Raw genomic sequence first — 24,929 nt, forward strand, 5'->3', positions numbered from 1 at the left:
GAAGAACTAGCTTCTGTCCATTCTGAAAGAAATAACTTATTCAAATAACATATCCACAATAACATTCAAAACCTATTGAATTTCAGTCTCAAAAATACAGCGTCTTCTATAACAGGTATCAGTGACACCATTGTCTCTAACTACTGCAGAAATAACGGGTTCTAGTGATTCACTCTTTTCAGTCCACCATAGCGGATATTAACATAAAATATCTTTATGCAAGCTGAAGCAGTTTTTAAAGTTTTGGGCCATTTCAAGGTGCCTCAAATGGTATTCAAAATCTTCACAAATTCAAAATCTTTAAACAAATTGTATTTGCTACTCGCCACATTTAAAAGTCAATTCCTTCTTTTGGTACCATGTGAAGAACTAGATCCTCTATATTAATGGTTAAAGTGGGGATCCTTGGATTACTTTTAAGGGGTCTTTGCAACATAAGAAAATATACTTGTTGTTCCTTAACAATAATTTCTGTTTGCGAACTGGTTACAAATGTTTGGCACCCATGTTGAAAGATTTTCCAGGATCAGTTTTTTTAGCAGATATACCAAACCAAACCAACCTTTAATTATATCATCTGATTTACTTATTTTCCAGACTTCCTTATTTAAATTAATGCGAATGTGACTAACTATAAAGTGTAAAGTTAGACTGCATTTTACAAAAGATGTTATTAGGGCTAACACTATTCCCACTTAAGTTCATATATCAGTGAAGTCCATACAGCTGTTGTTACAATAGTGAAAAGGACATAAACTGACAGACCACTCAAAAAAAAAAAATGTTCTGTCTTCTCTGTTTCACTGGTTTCTTGTTCCTGATCCCAGCCTATTTGTGTCTGCAAAAAAAACCATACATGCACAAACAGGATGAGAGCCCACGTTGCTAGGCTCATTCTAATCTGCATTAGCTCCCTGATCCGTTCAGTGCAGGGTTTCAGCAGTGTTTGTGTGTTGAAAATGGGTGAACAGGGATGTGTATCCATGTCAACAGACTACATTTTCAGTGGTAATGCTGACTTAAACTATGACCTGAGAGTAAAACTGGACCATTGATTGCTACTTTAGAAATCCAGAAATAAATAGCTGGACTTATGATTATTTGTTTAACCTTAATCACTCACCTAGGAGCCTGTTTTCCTACTAGATTCTGTATATCTGCCCTTGAACACTAGAGATTTCTGATTCCTGTTCAGAGGGCTTTACTCAAGCACCACATATCATCACACATCATCATGTCTGCTAATGTTTTCCAGGTTTACTATTCTGGACATAGATGGCAGATGTTATGATAAATTACCAGTTATCACCAGGCTTTGCTAACTCTCTGTTATCTGTCCTTAGATAAGATTGCTTTACACAATGACATTGCATTTAAGAAAAACTAAATAGAGAAACTTATCCAAATTTTCCTTCGAGGATTACTTTCCAGGAAACAGATAAGCCTTGTGCAGTCTTTCCTGCTGTTTTCCTGGATTCCTGATACAGTCTTTCCTCAAAGGAAAGAACTGAAGATGGCTATGAGGCTCAATTTCTGGTTTTGGCTTTTGAAGCTGCCAGTGAGATGGTCTCCTAAACCAGGTTCCACCAGACCTCTGCCTGGTGTTTTGGTTGCCAAAACATCTCCCAGTCTTTCTCAGCTGCAGTGCAGATCTATGTCTCTTGTCACTGTATGATCCACCCAAAAATGAGATTACAACAGAGAAGGTAAAAGGCTGTATTGCTAAAATGATCCTGGCTACTTGATAGAGTTTGCACACTTAGGCAACTAAGCTTGATCAACAGATTCCCAAAAGCATGCCTCAGATGGGACAGTACAGAGCTACACACCTTTACTAATGGCACAGGCACAATTAATCTAAAATGGAGGGAGTGACTCCATAGTACACAAAGCGAATGTACCAGAACATGGTACACCAAAGCTTGTCACCTTCGAGGATCTCCTCTTCTGTATGCAAAGCCTTGTGTTAGTTTCCCTGAGTCAGAGGAGAAAATGTGCTAGCTCGATTTCCTGCTATGTTTGCACACGTTATACTTGTGGCAGAAACATGATGTAGCACTTGTACATGAAGCACCCCACGCAGTAACAATGTGCTTCAGACCCCAAGGACATCAACAGGTTGGTGCAAAGAGTATGCTCTTTCTTCCTGTGTTTAGAATTATGTTTGACTGACACTGACAGTCATATGTTTCTGACAGTTTAATATGAACTAAATTAATCCATAAAGTAGAAGGTGGAACCAATCCTTTGGTTCTTTCCTTGTTAAAAGGAAGTCTAGCATCTGATTATTTATCATCTCAGTAATGTAGCCTTTAAAAAGCATTTCTACATTCTTCACCGTGCTCAGGGAATCATGTGCCAGTCCAGAAATTCACCATTGAAGAGATGATGCATTGACATGAAGCAGTGTATCTTCTGAATGAAGATGAAGAATAGATTAATGATTTAGATTAGATTAATGAATTAGATGAAGTTAACTAGAGACGATTTTTCATATGGTATTCCTTTGCCACATGAAAGTCTTCAAAAGAAGTAAACTCAAAAACTGCTCAGTCTAAACTCTGGTAATACCAAACAACATCACAGCGATATGCCAAAGCCACAGATTGACCTTGACATCTACACTGATCCCAAGAAATTTTCCATAACAAGATTGTTTAACTGATCCTGAAAACAACAGTGAGATCTCCAGATATTAAAGGGAGATATATTTCTGCTGAGAAAAAATAAGTTGACTACTAGGGCTTTCTCTTCTTCAGCTACTCCAAGATAGGTTGCTGCATGTCAGCTTTTAAACCACCAAACACAGCAGTTTCCAGAAGACTTACCCCCCTTTTACTAAAGAAAGAAAGACCCTCAAAATACTTTGCATTCATTGCAATATGCACAGAATGAAATTATACTATTGCCAGTGTCTACTTATATGTAGCACTGCTGTCTTTCGCCAACAAGTCAAAGTCCTTTTTTCTCCCTTGGGACTGATTTAAGCTCAGTGTGATTTTTGCCGCAGCATAAATCACAGTACTTACCCATCATGTTGAAATTCAAACATGGCAGCAAACTGTGTCATACTCTCGATGTAGGTTTTCCTCCCATTCTGTTGTTATACATGTTAATACCATTGATGCAGAGGCCCTATGAACTTTCATTATAATTCCACAAAAGTCATACACGTTACCTTATAAGCAATCTTAATACAGCACTTGTGTTTGCCCACAAACTACGAGAAAAACTTTTAAGTTTGCTACTGAGTTATGTGTTACCAACAGTGATGCTATATAAAAAAAACTTCATGGTTACACCTCAGAAACCGGACTATTGTAATCAATCTGTATTATGCGCTCTGTTAGGCCATCAAAATGCTTTCAAACGGTAAAGAAACTTGAACTTTTACAACCTACATTTGAACTATGACTCTAAAGAAGAAAAGGCCTTTCCCTCATACAGCTTCAGCTTCATTCTTGAACCCCTTAGCTACAATAACAAAAAATATATCCTTATATGTTTCTAGGTTTGTAATAATTCAATAAAATAATTTCATTTAGGAACAGTCCTACAGTAAGTTTACTGTAACACAGTAGTGCATTATATATCAGGTTTAGATTTTTTTTAATTCAAAACCCTACAAAAAAGGGTTTACAACTGTCTTGTACAAAGTAGTTGTAACTATAATTTTTTAGTGTTTGAAATTTTTTACAAGTGGAATGGCAGCAACTATCATACACAAGGGAAAAAACAAACAAAAAAGCAGGAGAGCACATGATATTTTCCTATGATAAGAATTTCTTTGAGAACTGTAAGTAATGTTACATTTACAGAGGATCAGTGACACTAAGTCAACTTCAAAAGACAACTTCAGGGGCATGTAAAACATTTTGTGAGAAGGACAATTTCTCCCTAGCTTAGGTATGATACCTTTTGCGCAAGAGAAGGAAAAATCATCATTAACAGTAACCAAGCTCAATTCTTCAGTATATGATTGTGCCAGAGAATACGGCTTTTGCAAATGGAGATTTAGGGCTAAACTTCATGAGTGTAGACTCACAAACTGACAGGACAGATTAAGTCCTTTTAACAGTCTCTGAGAACAGTGGTCCGAATCTTTGGAAAGACAGGAAAACAGTGACTTTAAACAGATTACTAGTGCATAGATATATTTGCAAAATTAGAGATAGTCTTGATACTCATATTCGGAAAGCACCATACAATGAACTCATACAGTGCCTCAGCAACACTTCTTATGCATGCAGCAGAAAACCTGAGCTTTGCACAGAATAACAAAGGCAATGAAATAGAGCTGAGCTGTCTTAGATTTGCAGCCCTTTTTATTAGGCTACGAGCCTCAGCCTTCTGTGTGAGAAACAGAGGTGTGGAGATTAACGGTTCTGTCAGTTATGTGTTCCTTAATTACATTTTAAATACTATCTAAAATGATTAACTATACAGTGATAAGATAATGATAATTCCTCATGATATTCCATATTACTATCACACCAACCTGCAAAGAGTTAAGATACCAAATGAAATTTTCAGTATTTTAATTATTTTAAATAACAGCTCCCAGTTTCCTTCACACTTTTCATAGTTTGTCCATTCCCCATTATTAATTTGTTACTTGCTGAAATCAATAAAATCTCTAATCATAAAAATAGATAAATGAAAGCATGAAACCAGTTTTAAATACAGACAAAAATACTACAACTTTGATTTCTCCACACTGCTGAAAACAATATAATTTCACTAATTTATGATAGCACTTTTCTTTCTTCTGCTCTTTATTACTTAAGTTGCAACTTTGGTTTTCTCAAAAGATTTGCTCTTTCATGAATATGGTGATGTGTGAGGGCACTTTGTTGGTATATGATTTGCTTCTGAATTTTCTGGAAACAAGCATAGGTTTTATTTTTAAAGAGGAAGGAACAAAATATTTAGTAATAAAAAGCAGTTATTTAACAATAAGTCATGAAACTGTGCACATGCCACAGCTGAGTAGTTTCTGTGAGCAGCCTCTGCCTTCCTCACCCTATCTGCCCTTAATCTCTCTAACACCCACTCACTGTATCACAACAAAAAATGGACTAAACTCCTTGGTGCAGGGTTTTGTATTTCTCTAACTGCTCTGAGGCACCTAATGTACATCTGCCAGCTGCAGGGGAAAAAAAAAATCAACCGAAAAAAAAACTAGGTGACAAGTCATTAAACCTTCATCTCTAGGTTCAGCCTCCTATGGATGCTTCCTCACATTTTTCTTCAAGACAAGATATGGCATGAATAATCTTGTTCCATGACTCCAAAGCAAGTGAAAGAGTCCAACTAACATAATCAAAATGCTATCATTCATATACGCTATTTAAATCCTTATCACAATGTCAAACAATATATATAAAACCAGCTGTGAAGTCAGCATGCCTTTTGCCATGAATGTGGTCAAGGTTGCCCATAATACTTCAAATGTGATTAATATTCTACTTTTATATATATATATATGCATATATATATATATGTTATCCATTATTACATTTCCCTTAGGTAATCAGAAGGACAGATTGGCAGACTGGAATCTTCAATTTGGGTAAAATCCAGCCACTGACTGGAAAGATGAAGCTCGGGCTCTGCCATGTTGCCCCTCCAACTTCCTTTGCCTTCCTACACTTGTGTTGCTCCTCTCCTCTCACTTCTCCACATTCCTGTGTCTCAGCTCTGATGTGACATGGTGGCAAGTGCTAGAAGAAATGAGCCTGTGATCTACACAGACCATCAGGAGACAACACTACGCTGTCAGAAAACTATCACACTTGAAGTAAATGTGCTTTATGGTGTAGACCTCATAACAAACTACTCCTGCAATGAGCTGAGCTATTGATTATAATATGCTGAAGTGTTTGTACATTTATATGAATGCAAATTTTAAGCATGCCATGGGACCCACTCAGGGTCTGATTCAGCACTACTGAAGTCAGTGAGGCTTTTGGCATTCAAAGATTTGCATATAGAGACTCATCCCAAAACCTGCTTCAGAATATAATGTATGTCCATTTTTTAATAGCTTGAACTTGAAACACCATGAAGCACCTGGTCTTGCTAACAATTTGCCAGTTAAGCTTCAATGGATGTTACTAGATCTGCATTTTTCAAACCTCAGGTTAAATGACATTTAAATTCATTCCCTGCCTGAACTATCCAAAAATCAAAAGCTCCTTGGCCACGGCACCAAGCCTGTCAGAGTTTAAGAAGGGTTTGGACTATGTTCTTAGTCATATGGTCCGAATTTTGAGTAGACCTGTGCCGTGCCAGGAGTTGGACTCAATGAACCTTGTGGGTCCCTTCCAACGCAGGATGTTCCATGATTCTCTGACTCCTTTAAGAGAAAACTGGTCTCAGTGGCTGGTGCTGGTCCTTCCGCCCTTTGGATACAGTTCATTCCAATTCAACAATTGAAATTCACCCTTTCATTTAAGTTTGGGGGCTGGGAGAAAAAGCACATAGATTCACACTGGTGCAGCTCTGCGTAGAGCAATCCTGTCTCCTTGACAGGCTGACTGCATGCAGTGTCTTTGTGCACCAGGATGTTCAGGATAAAATCCAATGATAGTAAGAAGATTCAGACTGAGAGACAGCATCCATTCTACCCTTTACAAAATAGACTAGGCTACTGTCAGGCTGGGGAAATAAAATTCAGATGATGTGGCTTTTACAAGGCTTTATTTTTCTCAATTTTAAAATTGTTCTTTGGAAAAGAAAGAACAACTTTTATATAAGAGAAGGGTCCCTTCTACACACAGGGTTAGTCTTCAAATCAGAAGACATTTTGCTTGCAAACATGCAACATATCAACATACATTTCTGTGCAATGGAAGTTCACAGACCAGTTATTTCCCTTGACTCAGAGCAGGTTTTTGCCTCCTGTTATCAGCAAAGCATACTTGTTCAGGGAACCGCACACAAATTACTGAAATTACTTTGGCCGGGGGGAGAGGATGCTGAAGAAGAAATGTACATGCGTTACATCAGCTGCTAGTCAAATGATTCTATGTATTTCTAAGCCAGTGACTTGCCTGTTGAATAACTGAATTAAACTAGTGTGAAGAAAGACAGCAAATTTCCTCTCCTTAAAATTGTTCATCTTCAAGCCCTTGGTCAGATATCTTAGTGACATTATTGTCAGCTTCTTTACATTGTTCATCTAGAACAGCCACACTGAGCTTTACTTGGCATCAAGTAAAATATGTCTCTGTGTCACGGCAGACAGGACAGCCTGGAATCCCACAAGAACTAATTGGTACTCTAGCAAAAAGAGCTATCTCCAGCCCTACCTGAAGAGAGATATTCTAACATTTTTAGTATCCTTTTGGATGCTTTTAGAGAAGGCTCCTCTTAGTGTTCTGCATTTCACCAGCTCTCCCTTTCGTGGAAACTCTAAATCACGCATTTAAAAATAGACCATCAGATTATCTGGGTAAATCATAAAGCTCAGCTTATCTCTCTCTTCCCCTTCAAAATATACAATTTATTTTGTCCACCAGCTCAGCAGCATGAAGCCATGAATAATCTTGTATGTCTCAGTATCCCAGTCTTTTAATTGTCCTTATATATGTCCAGTATGCGTATGTATGTCACTATGGGGCACGTGTGCATGTAAGGAGGGAGAAGAAATTTACACTTCTGGGCACAAAGGTGTACAAGTCTGCTTATGTTTATGCCTGCACCAACTGTGTGTCTTCGCATCACAGCACAGCCTTACAAGGCCATGGAGAAAAATGCCAGAATTCATCAGAAGCAATGTACTAAGTACTTAAATTATTCATTAAATTGTTAGTTAACACCAGTTTAGACCCCAGAACCCATGTGCTTCCCCTGAGGGCAAACACGATTGATGCGATACCAGGGTGGACACAAAAATTCTATATTCCTCTTTCCCAGTGGTTTACAGGCACTATATAATGGAGCCTGAAGCAGCAAATCCTGACTCCCAGCCCTAGTGTTTCCCATACACTCATCCCCTCATCCTCCTCCTTCTGCCAGTGTGGCCCATCAGGCCTTGAGAGCCGGAGAAAGCCCTGCAGGGCTATAAATAGCTATTTGGGGGAGGGGGAGGAGTGCAGCAGCACGTTTCCAACGATGCTTGCTGCAGAGGGAGGTTTTGCTGGATTAATGCAGAGAGGAAAAGGAACTGCTAGGAAGTTCACTGGCATACCAGGTAATGCCTGTGGAGAGGGGGCAGCAAATGCCATGGGGAAACTTACGTGGGAATGCCCTGCTCCCTGGGAGAGCAACGAGGTGGGCTTCCCCTTTGAGTTTTTCTGCAGAGCCTTCCTGAGATGGGCTATGGGCATGAAGGGTCCAAGGCTGAGACAGACAGCAAGAATACGAATCAACACAAAGCATTGTTAGTACACGCAGCTTATTGTCTATGCCAAATTCGTACTGAGTCAAGCGGTTTTATACGTGCTGGATTTGCACTGACTGTGCATCCGGTGCCCCTGGACCTTCCCCAGCGTGGAAACGCTTGGATGGCTCCCCTTCCTTAAGGCTCCCGTTTACCTTCAAGCGACAAAGCCGAGAGTCCTGTTCCCCCGGGAGTCACCCTATCCCCCCGGCCTCCCGGAAACTTTTGGGAACTACAGGCACCGCCGATGCCGAGCTGCGTACGCCCCCCTTCCCCGCCAGGGACACGCCGGGTGCTGCCGCCGCCCCGGCTGGCCGTGCCGGGAGGGCACCGCGGAGGGCACCGTGCTGCTCCGCGCCTCCCCTCCCGCCCGCCGGGCACGCACCACGCGGCTGGGCTGTGCTGCAGTGCCCGGCCCGGCCCGGCCTCTCTCACCGTCCTCCAGAGCCGCTGCCTCTTGGTGCTGACGGAGGTGGCGGTGACGATGAGGTGGGAGACGGATACCACCAGCCCGAAGACGATAGCCAGCAGGGTCCGGACGGGTAGCAGGGAGTACGAGACGAAGGTGACCAGCATGAGCTGCCACATGCCCTGCTCGGGGGCGCTGGGGGGCTCCATGCCATAGGCGCCGAGTGAGAAGGGGCAGCAGAGGAAGGAGAAGGTGAAGCTGAAGAGCAAGGTGAGTTTGACGATCTGCTGCAGCTGGGTGACCTGCAGGTACTTGACATTGGTGACGATGAAGAGGGAGAGGAAGATGATGCAGTGCACCGGGTGCGAGCCTTTGGAGATGGTAAGGCTGGGTCCGGAGAGCAGCTCCACAAGGGCCAGGCTGGCCGTGAGCACGATGAGGACGGCCAGCGCCTTGAGGGTAGACGTCTGCTCCAGCTTCAGGTTATAGCTCTGGAAGAGAGCCTCCAGCTCCTTGCAGTCGAACTCGTCCTCGCAGGCGATGGCATCCAGCAGCAGCAAGGGAGGGGGGTCCCCCAGCCCGGCTCCCGCTCCCGCCGCCGCGGCAGCAGGCGGGGAGCAGCAGCAGTGGCAGCACTTCTTCCTCTTGGTCTTGACTTTCTGAAACGGTATTTCCTCCATATCAGTGCCATTCATAAACACCCGTGAAAAATGCTCCTCCTGGCGTCCCTGGCTGCCGCTCCTCCGCCTCGCTGCTCATAAAAGAGAGGGGGGCCGCGAGCAAGAGCCGCGGCCGCACGCCCGCCGGCGGCCCCCGCCGCCGCAGCTCCGCGGACGCGGGCACCGGGCACCGGGCACAGCCCGCCTGCCTGCCGCCGTCCGCAACCGGCGGCGCCTGCAAACGCCCCCCTCCGCTGCCACCGAGAAGCCGAGGGTGGCTGGGACGGCGGGAGGAGAGCCTCACTCGTGTCAATACGACAACCTTCCTGCCTGCTGTCTCTCTCTCTCTCTCTCCCCCTCCACCCTCCTCCTCATCCACCACCTCCTCTTTCCTCCCCTGGTGTTCCAGGGATGTTAATCTCCTAATGACACAAAAATACCATCCAAAGGTTTGAAATCAAGCAGGGGGAGGGGTGGCAGAGGGGGGGAAGGGCAGAGGGTGCGTGGAATAATCAACAGGCGGGTCTCCCTTTAGATACAGCTACGTGGAGGAGCAAGAGCTGCGGAGAGTGGGTGCTAAACGGGCTCCCGGGGGTGGGCAACACTAAAAAAAAAAAAAAAAAAAATGCGGATTAAAAATGAAGCCCAGCCTTGTAGACCGGGCTAAACGCTGGAAAAGTGGGGCAGCGGTGCCGGAGAGAAAGCAGAAGGCAGGAGGGAAAGGCAGGGCGATCCCCTTCGCACGTCCGAGAGCATCTCACAGGAGCTGGGGAGCGAGAGGCGCCTGCGCGCCGCTCGCCTGGGAAGCCGGGCACGGTCCCCGCCGGGCACCCGCGGCAGGGAAGCTGCGGAGGGACCGCCCGCGCCCTGCGCAGCGCCGAGCACCCGCACCCGCGGGGCGCTGAGCCTTGGAGCTGCGGCTTGCTGTCTTACGGCCTCGTGTTTCCCGCCCACCTTCACATCTACTGAAATACGTGCAAATATAGAAAATCGATCGACAAAAATAGAAATATGCACGAATATATATAAATATATTAGATATAAATATATAAATATATTGGATATAAATATACTAGATAAAAAGATGGGTGAGTCCTTCTTCCTGTGAGAAATGAATACTTATCTGCCTGAATAAACATGCTGATTTTATGATTTTTGCCTCCTAGACTCTGAAATACTTGGAAAAGTGCAGTGAATAATAAAATTTTCAAGAAAGCACATTTCTGTGAGCACTTTTGCCTGTCTGGAAGTACAAATCAGTCAGTGGTTGTTGAGGGCTACTCTTGTGACAGGAGTTAATTATCATCCTGCACAGAATTGCACTCTGTGCTTCATCAAGAACTTGAGCTGTGAATCTGTATGTTGTTTTGAAAAAAACCTTCAGTGCTGCCTATAACACCACTACCATATATCACTGTTAGCAAATTGCCAGCAAAGAATATCATTGCATCTAATTTGGGGATCAAGAGGCTGACTCCATGGTCATCAAAGACTGGAGAAAGGATTCCAATGTTTGTGTTGGCTTTGGATTAAGCATTTCTAAGAAACAGGGTAAGGAAAACATCAAAATTGAAAATTTCTATAGATGATTAACATATGGCTTTTCAAAGGTACTGTAGGAATACTTTCTAGAACCGAAGCAGAATCCTACCATCACAGATATGTTGAAGTTCTAATTGCTGGGTCTGTGTCAGTAGTGTCATATTCTGGTTCCTGATTTAAGCCAAAGAGCCTTAAGATCAACAGTATACAGATTTCTTTAAGATTTGTTACAGCTATGAAGGTTGATGATATTTTATTTCTGGAAAGTAAAGTAACATTAAATAATATCTCTGATACATGAGATAAATTAATATAGTTTTTACACTATTATTTTAGTATTTTGTGTTAGTCTGAGCCTTCCAGACTCAGTATTCAGTTGTTCTTTTGAAACTGTATAGACCTCACCAGGAAAAGGGGACAAATCAACATTGCTGGAGTTCATGTGTTACAGATTAAAAACATTTCACGTTTGGGGCAGTGATTGTCATTTTGTGCTCATGCAACACTGCTCAAGATAGTTTCACACTGTGAATTATTCCCTTAAGCTCTGCAGAACAGGGGAAAAAAAATGCTAGTATTTATATTTCTGTAACTCACTTCAAGAAGAAAGTAAAGGGACCGGGTTTCCTGGCCTAAATGCTGGAGACAGGAAGAGATGTTTAACTGAAATGAAATGTAAAAAATAAAGCTTTCTTTGTTTTGCAGTGTCTCCAGTGCGTTTGGAAAGTTACTAAAATATATTTCTTTCTTCATTTTGATGCATAAATTCACTTCAGTCACACATGTATTATTAGGCAGATACTGTTATCTTTTCACCTGTCCTCTAGTTCCTTCTGAACTCATGTATCCCAAGGGATAAATGGTATTTTACATCTTACACTGCATTAGAGGTGGCACCTAGCTGCCCAGCCCAAGGAACTGAAAGAGTTGCCATGCTTTCTTCTGGTTCTCAGCTTGCTGTTGGGAAAACAGAAAAAAGGAGTAATTCCCTACAAGGCACAATGTGATTTAGATTAGTTTCATGCTTATTACAACCTCAGATTGGGTTAGTTAGTACATACATCCAGAAGAGAAGGCTCATATGTATGAGATATACATATCTCCATTCTTATTAGGTCAGGGGGAAGCAGTGAACTGTTGAAGATTTGTCTACCTTAGATATTGCAGGAATATGGAAATGTCACACAGTGATTAATTAAACTCTTTCATCCTTTATACGATGTTTCACATCACAGGGCAAATACTTCACCTTACCCTGCATAGTGAAGAACCATTTTTTTTTTACCACCTTATGGCACAAATATAAAGAAGGAACCTTGGAACCTGTGTCTGAAACAAGAATATAATTACAGCAAATAACCACCTATAAAACTGCTGGAGTGCACTTGACACAGTGCTACGTTTTCCAACTAAACTTATCTGCTGCAGATAACAGTAGCCTGGTTCAGGTTTTGTGAACTATGAACAACACTTTTTGGGCTATACTGCACTTCTAGTTCATTTCTAAGGATGATATGTAGTTGGTTTTGATACATAATGCCCTCAAAGTTCTGGATATTTGCCAGATCCAAGCCAGCTCTTCCTGTTGAACATACTTGTATTTGTAACCAGAGACCACAATGTAGTATTGACAGGAAAGGGTGATTAAAGCCCAGATTTATCACCTCTTGCATTGCAAAACCTATCTGTTCAGCTTTTTCCTGAGAAGCAAGCTGACTTGGTTATTTGAGTCAATGGAAGTAGAAATCTTTTCTTCATGGAGATTGGGCAGTGAATGGATCTAGATCAGACTGAGCAGAAGTCTCTATGTTTCGCTGGAGCTTAGGAGCAGTCTTGAATTAAAGGGCTGCTCAGAATTTCAGAATGTCTATTTTTATTTATTTTGTGCATGTAGCTTATCCATTTAATAATGATTTTTTTTTCACTGTCTATTCTGTTTTACTTTATTAAACCTTGTGCTTTTTTTTTTTCTTTTTTTTTTTCTTTTTTTTTTTTTTTTTTCTTCTCACATCCCACAGTTTCAGGCAGTCACTGCTTGATGCATTGGCTGGAGGTCATCTTTGGAAGCAATATTTTTTATAGAACTAGAGCTTTTCAGATTCATGGCAAGTTTAGAATTAAGGTCAATGTTTAGCATCATTAGAATTTTTGTCTTGTGTTAATTTTTGTCTGTATAAGGATTGCAAAGATCTTCATCTTTTATCCACAGTTAGTACTGCCTACTTGTAATAGAATGGCATGATCTATCATCTAAGGCAGGGATATATACATATATATATATTTTCTTTCTCATCCCCTCTGACAGTAAAAGTAAGGACTCTGCATAAAGCTATAGAGAAATTTCTGCAGACTCATTCTAGCAGGCACAGCTTGTTAATGCCACCACAAAAACAGAGAGATGTGCCTAGCAAGAGAAAAGCAGTGATATGGGCAGGACAGAAGAGGTCCTGCAGAAAATGGTAGGAAAGGCCAGGCTTAAATGTGGAGATTCAACATAGTTTTTTCCTCCTCTCATGGATTTTTGAAATATATTGATTGCTCTTTCTAGATTTTGAGGAAAGTTTGGGAAAAAACAAGTGAAAGTTTATTTTTCCAAATCATTAAGAGATTTTTTTTTTTGAATCAGCATCCCCACTCTCATTCCAAATTCAAGAAATATAGACTAGATTTCCATATGGCTACTGAAATACTGTTTGAATGGATTTCATGAGCATCATAATAACTATTCCTTTTTTTTTTTTATGATTTTAAAGTTTGATTTCCTTTTTATGCATTCTGATGGAAAACAAATGAACCAGGTATTTCTGATACATACCACTTCTACAGATACACACCACTTCTACAGATACACAACTTGAGCTGCAAGTTTGAATTTATATCAATAGAGTGTTTCTACCATAGAGTTGAAATATACTTTCCCCAGTGACAATAAGTGAAAAACTTAAAATGCCTACATGTTTCGCATTTAGGAAACAGTGCTCGACCCGAACAGTGTACTCCAAATAAATTACTGTTTTAAATGTTTCGTTCTGTGCTTCTTTATAAAAGAATTCATTTTAAGAGACAAACAATTACATTCAAGGATAAATTTAGGGTATAACACTAATCTCTCAAGGACAAACTTGTATCTTAGCTTCTGCCCAGGTCTAAAATCAGCACCTTTGCTCACTCGATTTCCTTTGGACCAGCCAGGGTTTTTGCACTCAAACTATTTTATTCACAATTTTATCTGAAGTCTAGTTAATTGTTCCAATTTTCCAAATTTTGGAATTTTTCCAAAATTCTAATTGTCTATTGGAAACAAAAATAAATAAATAAATAAAATCAGATGAGAAGAGAATTACACTAAGGGCTTGATCTCAAGTCATTTGTCAGACAGGACTGCTGGTGAAATAATTAGGTGATTTAGCTGAAAATAATAGGGTTAAAGTGGCTAATTTACCAGCAGAAAATGGGGATGAGTTTTCTGCAGTCCTCTGCTGAGCAGAGAGTACAGGCATTAAGACCATTTGAGTCCTTTACCTCTCTCTTCTATTCTAGGCCTTCCAGGATGCATGAGACTTCTGTGACCTACTGAACTTCTATATTAATACTAATGATTCTTTCCAGTGAGCAAGCAACATGCTTTTCAGCCAGCATGGATTTATAGCAGGTCAGCTGGATCTTTCCATCTTGTGACAACTCATTCATTTCCTCTGTCTGTACTGCATCAACTCTGATTTATCTATTCTTCATCTAAAATTAGAGCCACCCAAAGACTATTATATAGCAAAAAAATCAGGAACGAGGGTTGGTGCATTTTGATGAGGAATTCCTTGACAGTTTCTTTCATGGTATCTAGTAAACCACAGTTCTTACGAGCTTCTCCAAATACCACACTCCATCTGGCCATGCTTCTGTCTTGCTGCTCCCCACTGCATCCTCCCTGTTACCTCAGGGAAATTTTGGGATTTTTACTTCATGAACATCTGGATGGCAACAGCATGGAAATAACATAGGAAAGGTTTCAAGGCTTCTTCAAAACAGTTGCTGCATACTCTGCTGAGATGTATACAACAGTGATATATACTGATTAAAAAATGCTAAGAGTAAAATGAGAAATCATAAAGCATCTTGCAAGATCTACACAGCACACACACCACATCCTTTCATCATTTCATTTTATATGTGTAAGTTAGACCTTAGTCTTTTTCAGTGGAGAACAGAAAGCAAGAGGGTATGATGAAGCTACTCTCAGTTGGCTATGTATATTCTGGTACACCTCTGTGGTCCAATGCAACTCTATGCAGAGGTGCCAGATAAATTACTGAAAACCATGCAGCTGCCTGTTACTTTGCCTTGCATTTGTGTCAGAGCTTACCAGCTAAAGCTTCATACTATATTAGTGCAGTTGTGCAGTAACCAGGTCTGAAGACAGCTTATTCAGGGCTGAGTTGGGATCTTTGAACTGCAGTCTGGAAACTAGAAATATTACACTACCCTGCAACAGCCGGTGACTTTTTCCCTACTTTCCTTTCAGTAAGGCAGATATTTCAATGCACTGGTATCTTCAGAACCTGATTTTCATCCAAGACCAGGACGCAGAAGAGAGGAGAGGCTAACTCAACCCTCCTCACCTAATGACTTAGTACTTGTCCATGCAATAGAACAATGAAGATTTTCCCAGCTAGATAGCAGAACTGGAAACAGTTTCTATCATGGAGGTAATCTTGTCAATCAATACATCCTTAAAAATCCCTGAGAGGTGAAATCATACCCATTAAAATTAATTCCACCCAGGATAAAGTATTTTTAATTCTCCTTGTTTTCATGTTAGGCATTCCATTCTCTTTTAGGAGTTCTGCAAATGGCTAACATCAGGATTCTGGCAGTGTGTGACAATATTATATGTCTCTGATTCTGTTCCATAAAATCAAGGGAAGTTGTGACACTGCAGCTGTAAATGTGTAAGGACAAGCATTTTTCTTGGTGTAACCCTTTGAATCTTTAAAAGGAAAAGACAAGATGTAAGCAAAAACAAAGACAAGAATTATAGCTGAATTCTGCAGTTCATTGCTAGCTCTATTTTCATGCATCTCTTTCTATAAAAAAAAAAAAGTAATTCATATTTACCAGATTTAGTCTCCTCCCATTTTACTCATCTCTAATTTATACTCCATATGTATTATTGGGTAAGTGACACTAAAGCATGGTATTATTATTTATGAACTGGTAGTTTAGCAAACTGTTTTTTTTTTCTTTTTAATTCTTCATTTTTTAAATGAGTGTTATTGTTTGCTTAACGGTTTTATTATTATTATTTTATTTTTTAACCTGTCTATGTTCTCCTTATGTCAGGTTTTCACCCTTGGTGTTATTCACAGAGTGCTCTGCTATGACTTTCCATCACAGTGCACTCATTAGCAGTTCTGTAAATAGCTCCTTCAGGTATCAGACCTGAGGCTTCTTTCTGGACTTCTGATTTGGGCAGAACTCCATATCGATTTCATTTGGCGGTTTTTCTTGAGTAAGGACTATAAAAGTCTGCATACTTTCATTTGCAATGCCTTCTGTCAAAGAGGGAAAAGAACACTGACAGTGAATTTAGCAACAACAACAAAAGCAAAATAATTGTAGTCAGTTCACACTGGAGGGGAAAAAATGCTTTTTTTCTACTAATTTTAGTGTTTTTTGTTGATATCTACAAAACTGGTAATACTTTCAACACATAGTATGCTACAGAAAAACAGTATGTTCCCTACTAATTACTACTTGTATTTCATCACTGAACTGTAAACAAAAACAGTCCTTTGCTTTTTTTTTTTTTTTTTTTAAAAAAGAAAAACACCAAGGAAACAATCCCCAAATATAGTAGGACATTTAAATAAAAATCCTAGTGATGCTTTTCAAATAGAAAGATAATCTTGTTAAAGACTAAGTCAGAGGAGACACTTACTAGAGATTCACCTCCTCCAACACCCCCTTGCAAACTGCAGAGCACCCAGAAACAGGATGTTTCAGATATTAGACTGTGTTCCACTTGATCACTACTGAGGCCCAAGCTCCATCTATTTTATATCTTATCTGTGTAATGAGATTCTTCACGTAAGTCCTGCAAGTAGTAACAACTAATTAGGTCAAATTAACAGCACAGATGTTACTGGATCTATTTTGAATTTAACCCCCCAAGATGGAGCTACACTCCTCTTTATGGTTACGAATGTTGGATGTTAAAAGTAAAAAGACAACTTTATGATGTGCTGTGTTTACTATTTTTTTAGTCACATTCAACATTAAGACATATTTACAGCGGCCTTCAATGTTATATTTATTTTCTTGTCACTTGTACTCCCCCTTCATCCTAAACAATTTACATAAACCTGCATAATGCTACTTAGCTTATGCTCTACTGTTACTATAAATGGATGAACTGGAAATTCGGCTTAGAAAAGCAACTTAATTCTTTTCTTGTCTCATTCTTTCTTCTTGCTTACACTCTATGCATGTGTTTGTGTGCATGAAGACGTGAAAGAGAGATTGTATACTCAAAAAAATTTTAAGAAAGAAGTGTTATTTAGTGGAAAAAAAAATCTTCTGAGTTGATGCCAAAGTAGTAGCCTTAAGAACACCCCCTAATATTACAGGTTTTCCTGTAAATATATGTGTGTATTTGTGTGTTTGCATGTGCACTTCTGCAAATTTAGAGAAAGAAACTCTTTTTTTTTTTAATTTTATTTTTAAAAACAAGAGAGGGAAATATTTTACATTTTTCTTTATGTGACAGAAGTTGAGAGCTATGCAGTCAGGTGGTAATATTACACCTCATATCTTTCATGCACAATCTTCCTTTTTTTTTCTTTTTTTTCTCTTTTTTTTTTTCTTTTTCAATGTGTGTGTTCATGTTTTCATTTGCTTGCTCAAAAACCTGTTTGCTTTTCAGTCAAGTTTATATTTGAAAATTAGGTTGTTTCCTTAGAAATTACAACTACAGGTGAAATTGAAAATCAAATTTTTTAAAACATTAAAAATCATGCTCAGATTTTATTTAAAAATATGTATTTTTTTTCTCACAAATTTTGTTTTCAAAAATCAGAAATACAGTAGCTTAAATATAGGTCCACATGCCTAAAAAATAATTGTATATTTGGAACAGCTATTTTTATAACACCTTAGCAGTTAATCCTTGAGAATGCTTCCTCTCCTCAGCACTGATACCACTTCATGGCACAGAGGCACATTACTCTAAGGAGAGCTTACTGTTGTTTTTAACTCCAGACTGAGTATATACAAGCCTGACTACATCTATTATAGATTAGGTCTTATCCACTAGTCTGAAATATATCTCACTTCTTTAAACAAGGTTAAGTGCTATTTTTCTTCCCCTAATCCTGTTTAGGCTGACAACTGCAGTAGTCTGGGAAGTTTAAATATTCCAGTTAAGTGGGAGAAAGGTCACTGCAAGATTGCTACAAAGGTACCAGGTGATGCTAGAGGATGAATGCATTTTCCTAAAGGACTGCCTAAAGGATATACAAAAGATGTTAGGGAAGGAAAGGCAACACTAACATTTAAATAAAAAATCTGTAGGAATATTCAACGACCATCATAGTGATGCCACCTGTGTCCATTTTTGCAAGTAGGTTTTGTATCTTTGTCCAGCACTGAGATGTTCTTTTGGCCCTACACCAAACTCACCAAAATCCAGGGGACCTTCTACACCCTTTAGCTCCACATATTGCTCCATGACACCCAATGACGAATCTTGTCTCAAAAAGGTCAACTCTGATCATTGCACTGCTGAAAAAAGGGCCCCTGATTTCAGTACAAACTATTCCTACTGGGCTGAGTTCAGGGAGAAGGGAAGTTGACTGGATATTGTCTGATGGCTTTACTGGGGTTTTATGTCTGGCTTGTAACTTTTGGACCTTCACATTCTAGATATGCATGTGACTGATGTACCTCTTGAGAGAGATTCTCATCAGCACCTGCAGTCAGCAAAGTGCTTCCTGAGATCAGTGCGTGCAATGTGTTTATACTTGAACACCAAGCTACTGAATACTTAAAAACAAATGGCCTGCTGACTAAGCACCCAAAATACTCACCTGTAGGCAGCCATTATTATTTTCCTTCCTCAGGATCCGGAGATGACTTTCTTTGAGGACCCCATAGGAAGAGGTGGCAGCAATAATCCAAAAAAAGATGAGATCTCTTTCTTAGGATGCAGGAAGCTCAAACACCATCCTTGATATATCTGAGTGGAAAAGCACTGCAAACTACTCTAGTGCAACCCCATTTCGTGTGACATGCTATCTTATGTGCAGGAACTGTCTCCTCCATTTCCTATGCTATGTTGCCTTTTTTGTTTTGTTCAAAAAAATTTGGTTGACAAAGAAAAAGCGGGTTGGGCAATACAAGATCTGCCCTAAGAAATGTGTCTAATGACTCCAAATTATGAAGTTTTAGCTGCAGTTTATAATACATTTGAGCCTGTAGGGATTAGCGATATTACATGCTTTTGATGGAGTTGCAGAACAGTTGAAGGAACAATTACTTAAGACGTGCTACCTGGGCACACAAACAACTTGGGTGACAGGGAAAAATTCCCAACTCTGTCAAAACTGGGGTAGTGCTGAGAAAACTAGTGAGAACCTCAGGTCCCTAGAAAATACACTGAAAAAAAAAAAAAAAAGAAAAAGAAAAAAAAAAAGTATGGAAATGTGTCATGGTTTTGGCTGGGATAGAGTCAATTTTCTTTGTAGAGGCTTCTATAATGTTGTTTCAGATTTTTGATGAAAATAGTGGTGATAACACACCAATGGTTTTACTTGTTGCAGAGTAGTGCTTACACAGAGTCAAGAACTTTTCTACTTGTGCTGCCCTGGCAGTGAGGAAGCTGGGGATGCACAAGAAGCTGGGAGGGGATACAGCCAGGACAGCTGGCTCAGACTGACCAAAGACATATTTCATACTATATGATATCATGTTCAGCAATAAAAGCTGGGATAAAGAAGAAAAGAGGGGAGATGTTTCGACCAATGGTGTTCATCTTCCCAAGAATTCATTATGCATGATAAGTCCAGCTTTCCTGGAAGTAGCTGAACTGCCTGCCAATGGGAAGTATTGAATCACAGAATCACAGAATTGTCTAGGTTGGAAGAGACCTCCAAGATCATCTAGTCCAACCTCTGCCCTAACACTAACAAGTCCTACACTAAACCATATCACTAAGCTCTCCATCTAAACATCTTTTAAAGACCTCCAGGGATGGTGACTCAACCACTTCCCTGGGCAGCCCATTCCAATGCCTAACAACCCTTTCAGTAAAGAAGTTCTTCCTAATATCCAACCTAAACCTCCCCTGGCGCAACTTTAGTGCATTCCCCCTCGTCCTGTCACCAGGCACATGGGAGAATAGACCAACCCCCACCTCGCTACAGCCTCCTTTAAGGTACCTATAGAGAGCGATGAGGTCTCCCCTGAGCCTCCTCTTCTCCAGGCTAAACAACCCCAGCTCCCTCAGCCGCTCCTCGTAAGACTTGTTCTCCAGACCCCTCACCAGCCTCGTTGCCCTTCTCTGGACTCTCTCGAGCACCTCCATGTCCTTCTTGTAGTGAGGGGCCCAAAACAGAACACAGTACTCGAGGTGTGGCCTCACCAGAGCTGAGTACAGGGGGACACTCACCTCCTTAGACCTGCTGGCCACACTGCTTCTTATGCAAGCCAGGATGCTGTTGGCCTTCTTGGCCACCTGAGCACATTGCTGGCTCATATTCAGTTGCCTATCAACCAGTACTCCCAGGTCCTTCTCTGCCAGGCAGCTTTCCAACCACTCATCTCCCAGCCTGTAGCTCTGCTTGGGGTTGTTACACCCCAGATGCAGGACCCGGCACTTGGCCTTGCTGAACTTCATGCAGTTGACCTCAGCCCATCGGTCCAGCCTATCCAAATCCTCCTGCAGAGCCTTCCTTCCCTCGAGCAGATCGACACATGCACCTAACTTGGTGTCATCTGCAAACTTACTGAGGGTGCACTCGATCCCCTCATCCAGGTCATCGATAAAGATATTAAAGAGGACTGGCCCCAGCACTGAGCCCTGGGGGACTTCACTATTAACCGGCCTCCAACTGGATTTGGCTCCATTCTCCACAACTCTTTGGGCCCAGCCATCCAGCCAGTTTTTAACCCAACAAAGCGTACGCCAGTCCGAGCCACGAGCAGCCAGTTTCTTGAGGAGAATGTTGTGGGAAACGGTGTCAAAAGCCTTACTGAAGTCAAGGTAGATCACATCCACAGCCTTCCCCTTATCCACCAAGCGCGTCACTTGGTCATAGAAGGAGATCAGGTTCGTCAAGCAGGACCTACCTTTCATAAACCCATGCTGACTGGGCCTGATCGCCTGGTTGCCCTGCAAGTGCCGCGTGATGACTAAGTGAATAAGTTCCTTGTTTTACTTTCTTTGTGCGTGAAGCTTTTATTTTACCTTTTTTACCTTTTTTACCTTTTATTTTACCTGGTAAACTGTCTTTCTCAGCCCATGTGTTCTCACACATTTAACTTTCTGTTTATGTCCCCCATCCCACATGGGAAAATGAGCAAGCAGCAGTGTCGTACTTACCTGCCTGCTGGGTTAAACCACAGCAAAATGTTATCTTGGCACTCCAGAATTATGCAGCAGTTTGATACAAGATTTGAGGACTGTAATTTTTGTTCAAATTCTTAGTTGGTTGCCTAGATCACTCATGGGATCTGACCTAGAGTGTGAAAATTTGTGTGCAAAAGTGGAGAAATAAAAGAAGTGACTGCATTCCCAGGTGACCTTCTTCACAAACTTTGAAATATTCTGTCTGGAAATGATTTCATAGTATGATTTTCAGAAGTTATCATGTGCAATGATATGATTTTATAGCCTTTGCATTTTGCGCAAAGTATTTTTTTTCCTCTTTTAAAATATATTGTAACTTATGGAATTCACTGATTTGAAAAATTTGTTTTCATCTTCAATCATTTATATGATTAAATTAATAAAACAATTAAAAGAAATGAAATGTGAACAGCATAAGATACTCTTCAGCCACAGTATCTGAATGGCATTTGTTTTGGTTCAGTAGAATCCTTGTTTGTGTCTCATATTACTGTGTCCTTGTGACTTCAGTGAAACCCTTCACACACCCTTTTACATACCATGTTTCTTCTCACTTATATAGTATTTCAATTACACACACAGTACCCTTCTAAAAATTCAGTATTTGACATAGATCAGCTTAGCTTTTGAATGGATTTTCAAGACCCATTTATCTTGAAGGGGAATTTTTTTCTTTTTCTTTCTTTTTAACAAGGAATATTATGCATACATTTATGGTAATGAGTACAAGTTATTATGTCTGTCATAATACAAAGCAGTTCAGCTGGTATTATTTTCATAAATATTTAAGAGCTTGAACACCTACAATGTAGGTTAGAGGTATTCTACTACAGTCATTTAAAAAAAAAAAAAAGCTAGATCTTCATTTAGATACACTTGGTTAAAACTGCAGTTGAGATGAGGAACTTGACTGTACTTTGAGTTAATAGGTTAAACTCAAGTTTAGAGATAATTGGAATCAAAACCTACAATGCCTTTTATTCACTGCCTTTGTAACATAATTTGATTAGATCAGCTTAATCACTTTTAGTCCTTAAACAGTTTCCATCCCACAGTATAGTCAGGGTTTAAGTGAGAATGCATGCCATACTCCTGGGAGACTGCAGTCAAGATACAGCTAATAATTCTAATTAGCAAAGACAAAATAAGATTAAATTCAGTACCCTGCATCTAAGGGTAAGAAAAACAACGGGCATACCTGGGATATGGCATCATGGTAGAATGCTGCAGAGAGAAGCGTAAAATGTGTGTAGAAACACTGGGTCAAGTAGGCTGATCCAAGAAGTCTTCTTTTTCTACTCATCCAAAAGGAGTGTTCAGTATTAGAAGTCTTCCTTATTTCTTGTATTTGTAAACTTCATCTAGCTAGATTAACTGTAAAATATATTTTTTTTTCCTGAGACAAGAATAGAAAATCTGAGTTGTGGAGCATTTCCTTTACCTTTTTGGGTGACTCCATCTCCTGGACACCCAACTCCTAATGTTGCCTTAGACAGCAACTAAAAAACTGTTTTCAATCACAAAGACATAACACGTCAATAAATGAAGCAAAACACTTTTTTTTTTCTTTTCTTTTCGGTTTTTCCAATTGTTCTGGTGTCATTGCTGTCTCCTGCAGAGAGTTAGAATAGTCTGTCAGGAACTTTTGTTAGAGGAACAACCTTATTTATATTTGATATGGTTGCTAAGTGGCATCGTGCTTATCATTTGTGAATCACTGAAATGTGCATCTGTTTCTTGTAACTGTGTTTTGGGCCTAAAGGTTTATTTTAATGGCCCATTAAACTTCCACTTGGCTATTTTGTTTCTTACGCTAATTTGTGTGTTCATTTGTAGATTTTCTAAGGCAGGTGGAAGTGTATAGTCCTTTCCATGATCCACATTAAGATGTTCTGATGGCTATCTATTTAAAATACACATAGGACTCATGGGAATAAGCAAGTAGTTCAAGGTAGTGAACCTTTTGCTTCAGCATCTTCAAATAATGAAATAAAAGAATGACAAAAAGTTGAAGCCTCTTAGAAATTATGTGAAGTACCAAATTCAGCAATAATTAACTTTACATTGTCAATCTTGGGAAAAAAAAATACTTAGAATGTTGTTTATTTATTGTATAAAATGTTAGCATTAAACTATGTCATTACTGCAGTTATTACTATTTAGGAGGAATTACCTGTACTGTAATAATACTCAAAATAATACTATAAGCAGGTTTAAAATATAGTTGTGAAAAATTCTGTAAAACTAAATTACACAAAAATACCCTTACTGAAGAGTTTGTAGTCAAAAAAACAGAGTACCAAAGGAGACCATGGAAGATACAGGGGATAATAAATACAAGATCCAAAGTCAGTTTTCTGATTCTTTTACTGATAAAAATAAAATAAAATAAAATTCTCCATCTCAGCAATTTCTTACATGGTCCTTAACAAGTGAACTGAAGAATATCAGCTGTGTTATACAAAATATCCAAAGGAGGGCTACAAATATGGTGAAGGGTCTAGAAGGCATGTATGTGGATTGGCTGTGGTCACTTGGTTTGTTCAGCCTAGAGAAGAGGAGAGACAAAGGGAGACCTCATCATGGTCTACAGCTTGCTCATGAGGGGCAGTGGAAGGGAAGGCTCTGATCTATTCTCTCTTGTGTACAGTGATAAGACCTAAGAGAACAGCATGAAGCTGCATCGCGGGAGGTTCAGACTGAATGTTAGGAAAAGGTTCTTCACTGAGAGGGATGGAGGGGCACTGGAACAGGCTCCCCAGGGAAGTGGTCACAGCACCAAGTATGTCAGAATTCAAAAAGTATTTGGACAATGCTTTCAGATATATGGTTTGATTTTGGGTTCAGGATCATTTTTGTGGATCCCTTCCAACTTGGAATATTCTATGATTATATAATTCTATGACATCATCACTTTCCTTCCAGTACAAGCTATAATTCTGTCACATTACTTGCTAGATAAATGCTCCCTCTGTCTTGGTGAGCATGACATGCAAACTACCCACCACAGAGCAAATGGAATTTCTCCCCAATGAGGAAAGGCTGAAAGACCTGGATTTGTTCAGCCTTGAGAAAAGAAGACTGAGGCGGGATATTATTAATGTTTATAAATACCTTAAGTGTGGGACACAGAGGGATTTGTCCAACCTCTTTTCAGTGGTTTGTGGGGACAGGACAAGGGGCAATGACCACAAAATGCAGCACAGAAAGTTCCGCACCAACATGCAAAAGAACTTCTTCATGGTAAGGGTGACAGAGCACTGGAATGGGCTGCCCGGGGAGGTTGGGGAGTCTCCTTCTATGGAAATATTC

The 24,929-nt window shown here is 40.1% G+C and overlaps 1 protein-coding gene across 2 annotated transcripts in view; it reads right to left on the reverse strand.

Annotated features, from left to right (window-relative positions):
- ADCY1 (adenylate cyclase 1) overlaps nucleotides 1–11,822 on the reverse strand; it is a 171,015-nt gene extending 159,193 nt beyond the window's left edge. For both annotated transcript variants that reach the window (XM_080578211.1, XM_080578210.1), the window contains exon 1: nucleotides 8,822–11,822. In XM_080578211.1, coding sequence (XP_080434337.1) covers nucleotides 8,822–9,490 — 669 coding nt within the window. In that variant the 5' untranslated portion in view covers nucleotides 9,491–11,822. The remainder of the gene's footprint in view (nucleotides 1–8,821) is intronic.
- Between the last annotated feature and the right edge of the window lie 13,107 nt (nucleotides 11,823–24,929).

Source organism: Anser brachyrhynchus (genome assembly GCF_964034855.1).
Source record: "Anser brachyrhynchus genome assembly, chromosome: 2".
Lineage (NCBI taxonomy): Eukaryota > Metazoa > Chordata > Aves > Anseriformes > Anatidae > Anser > Anser brachyrhynchus.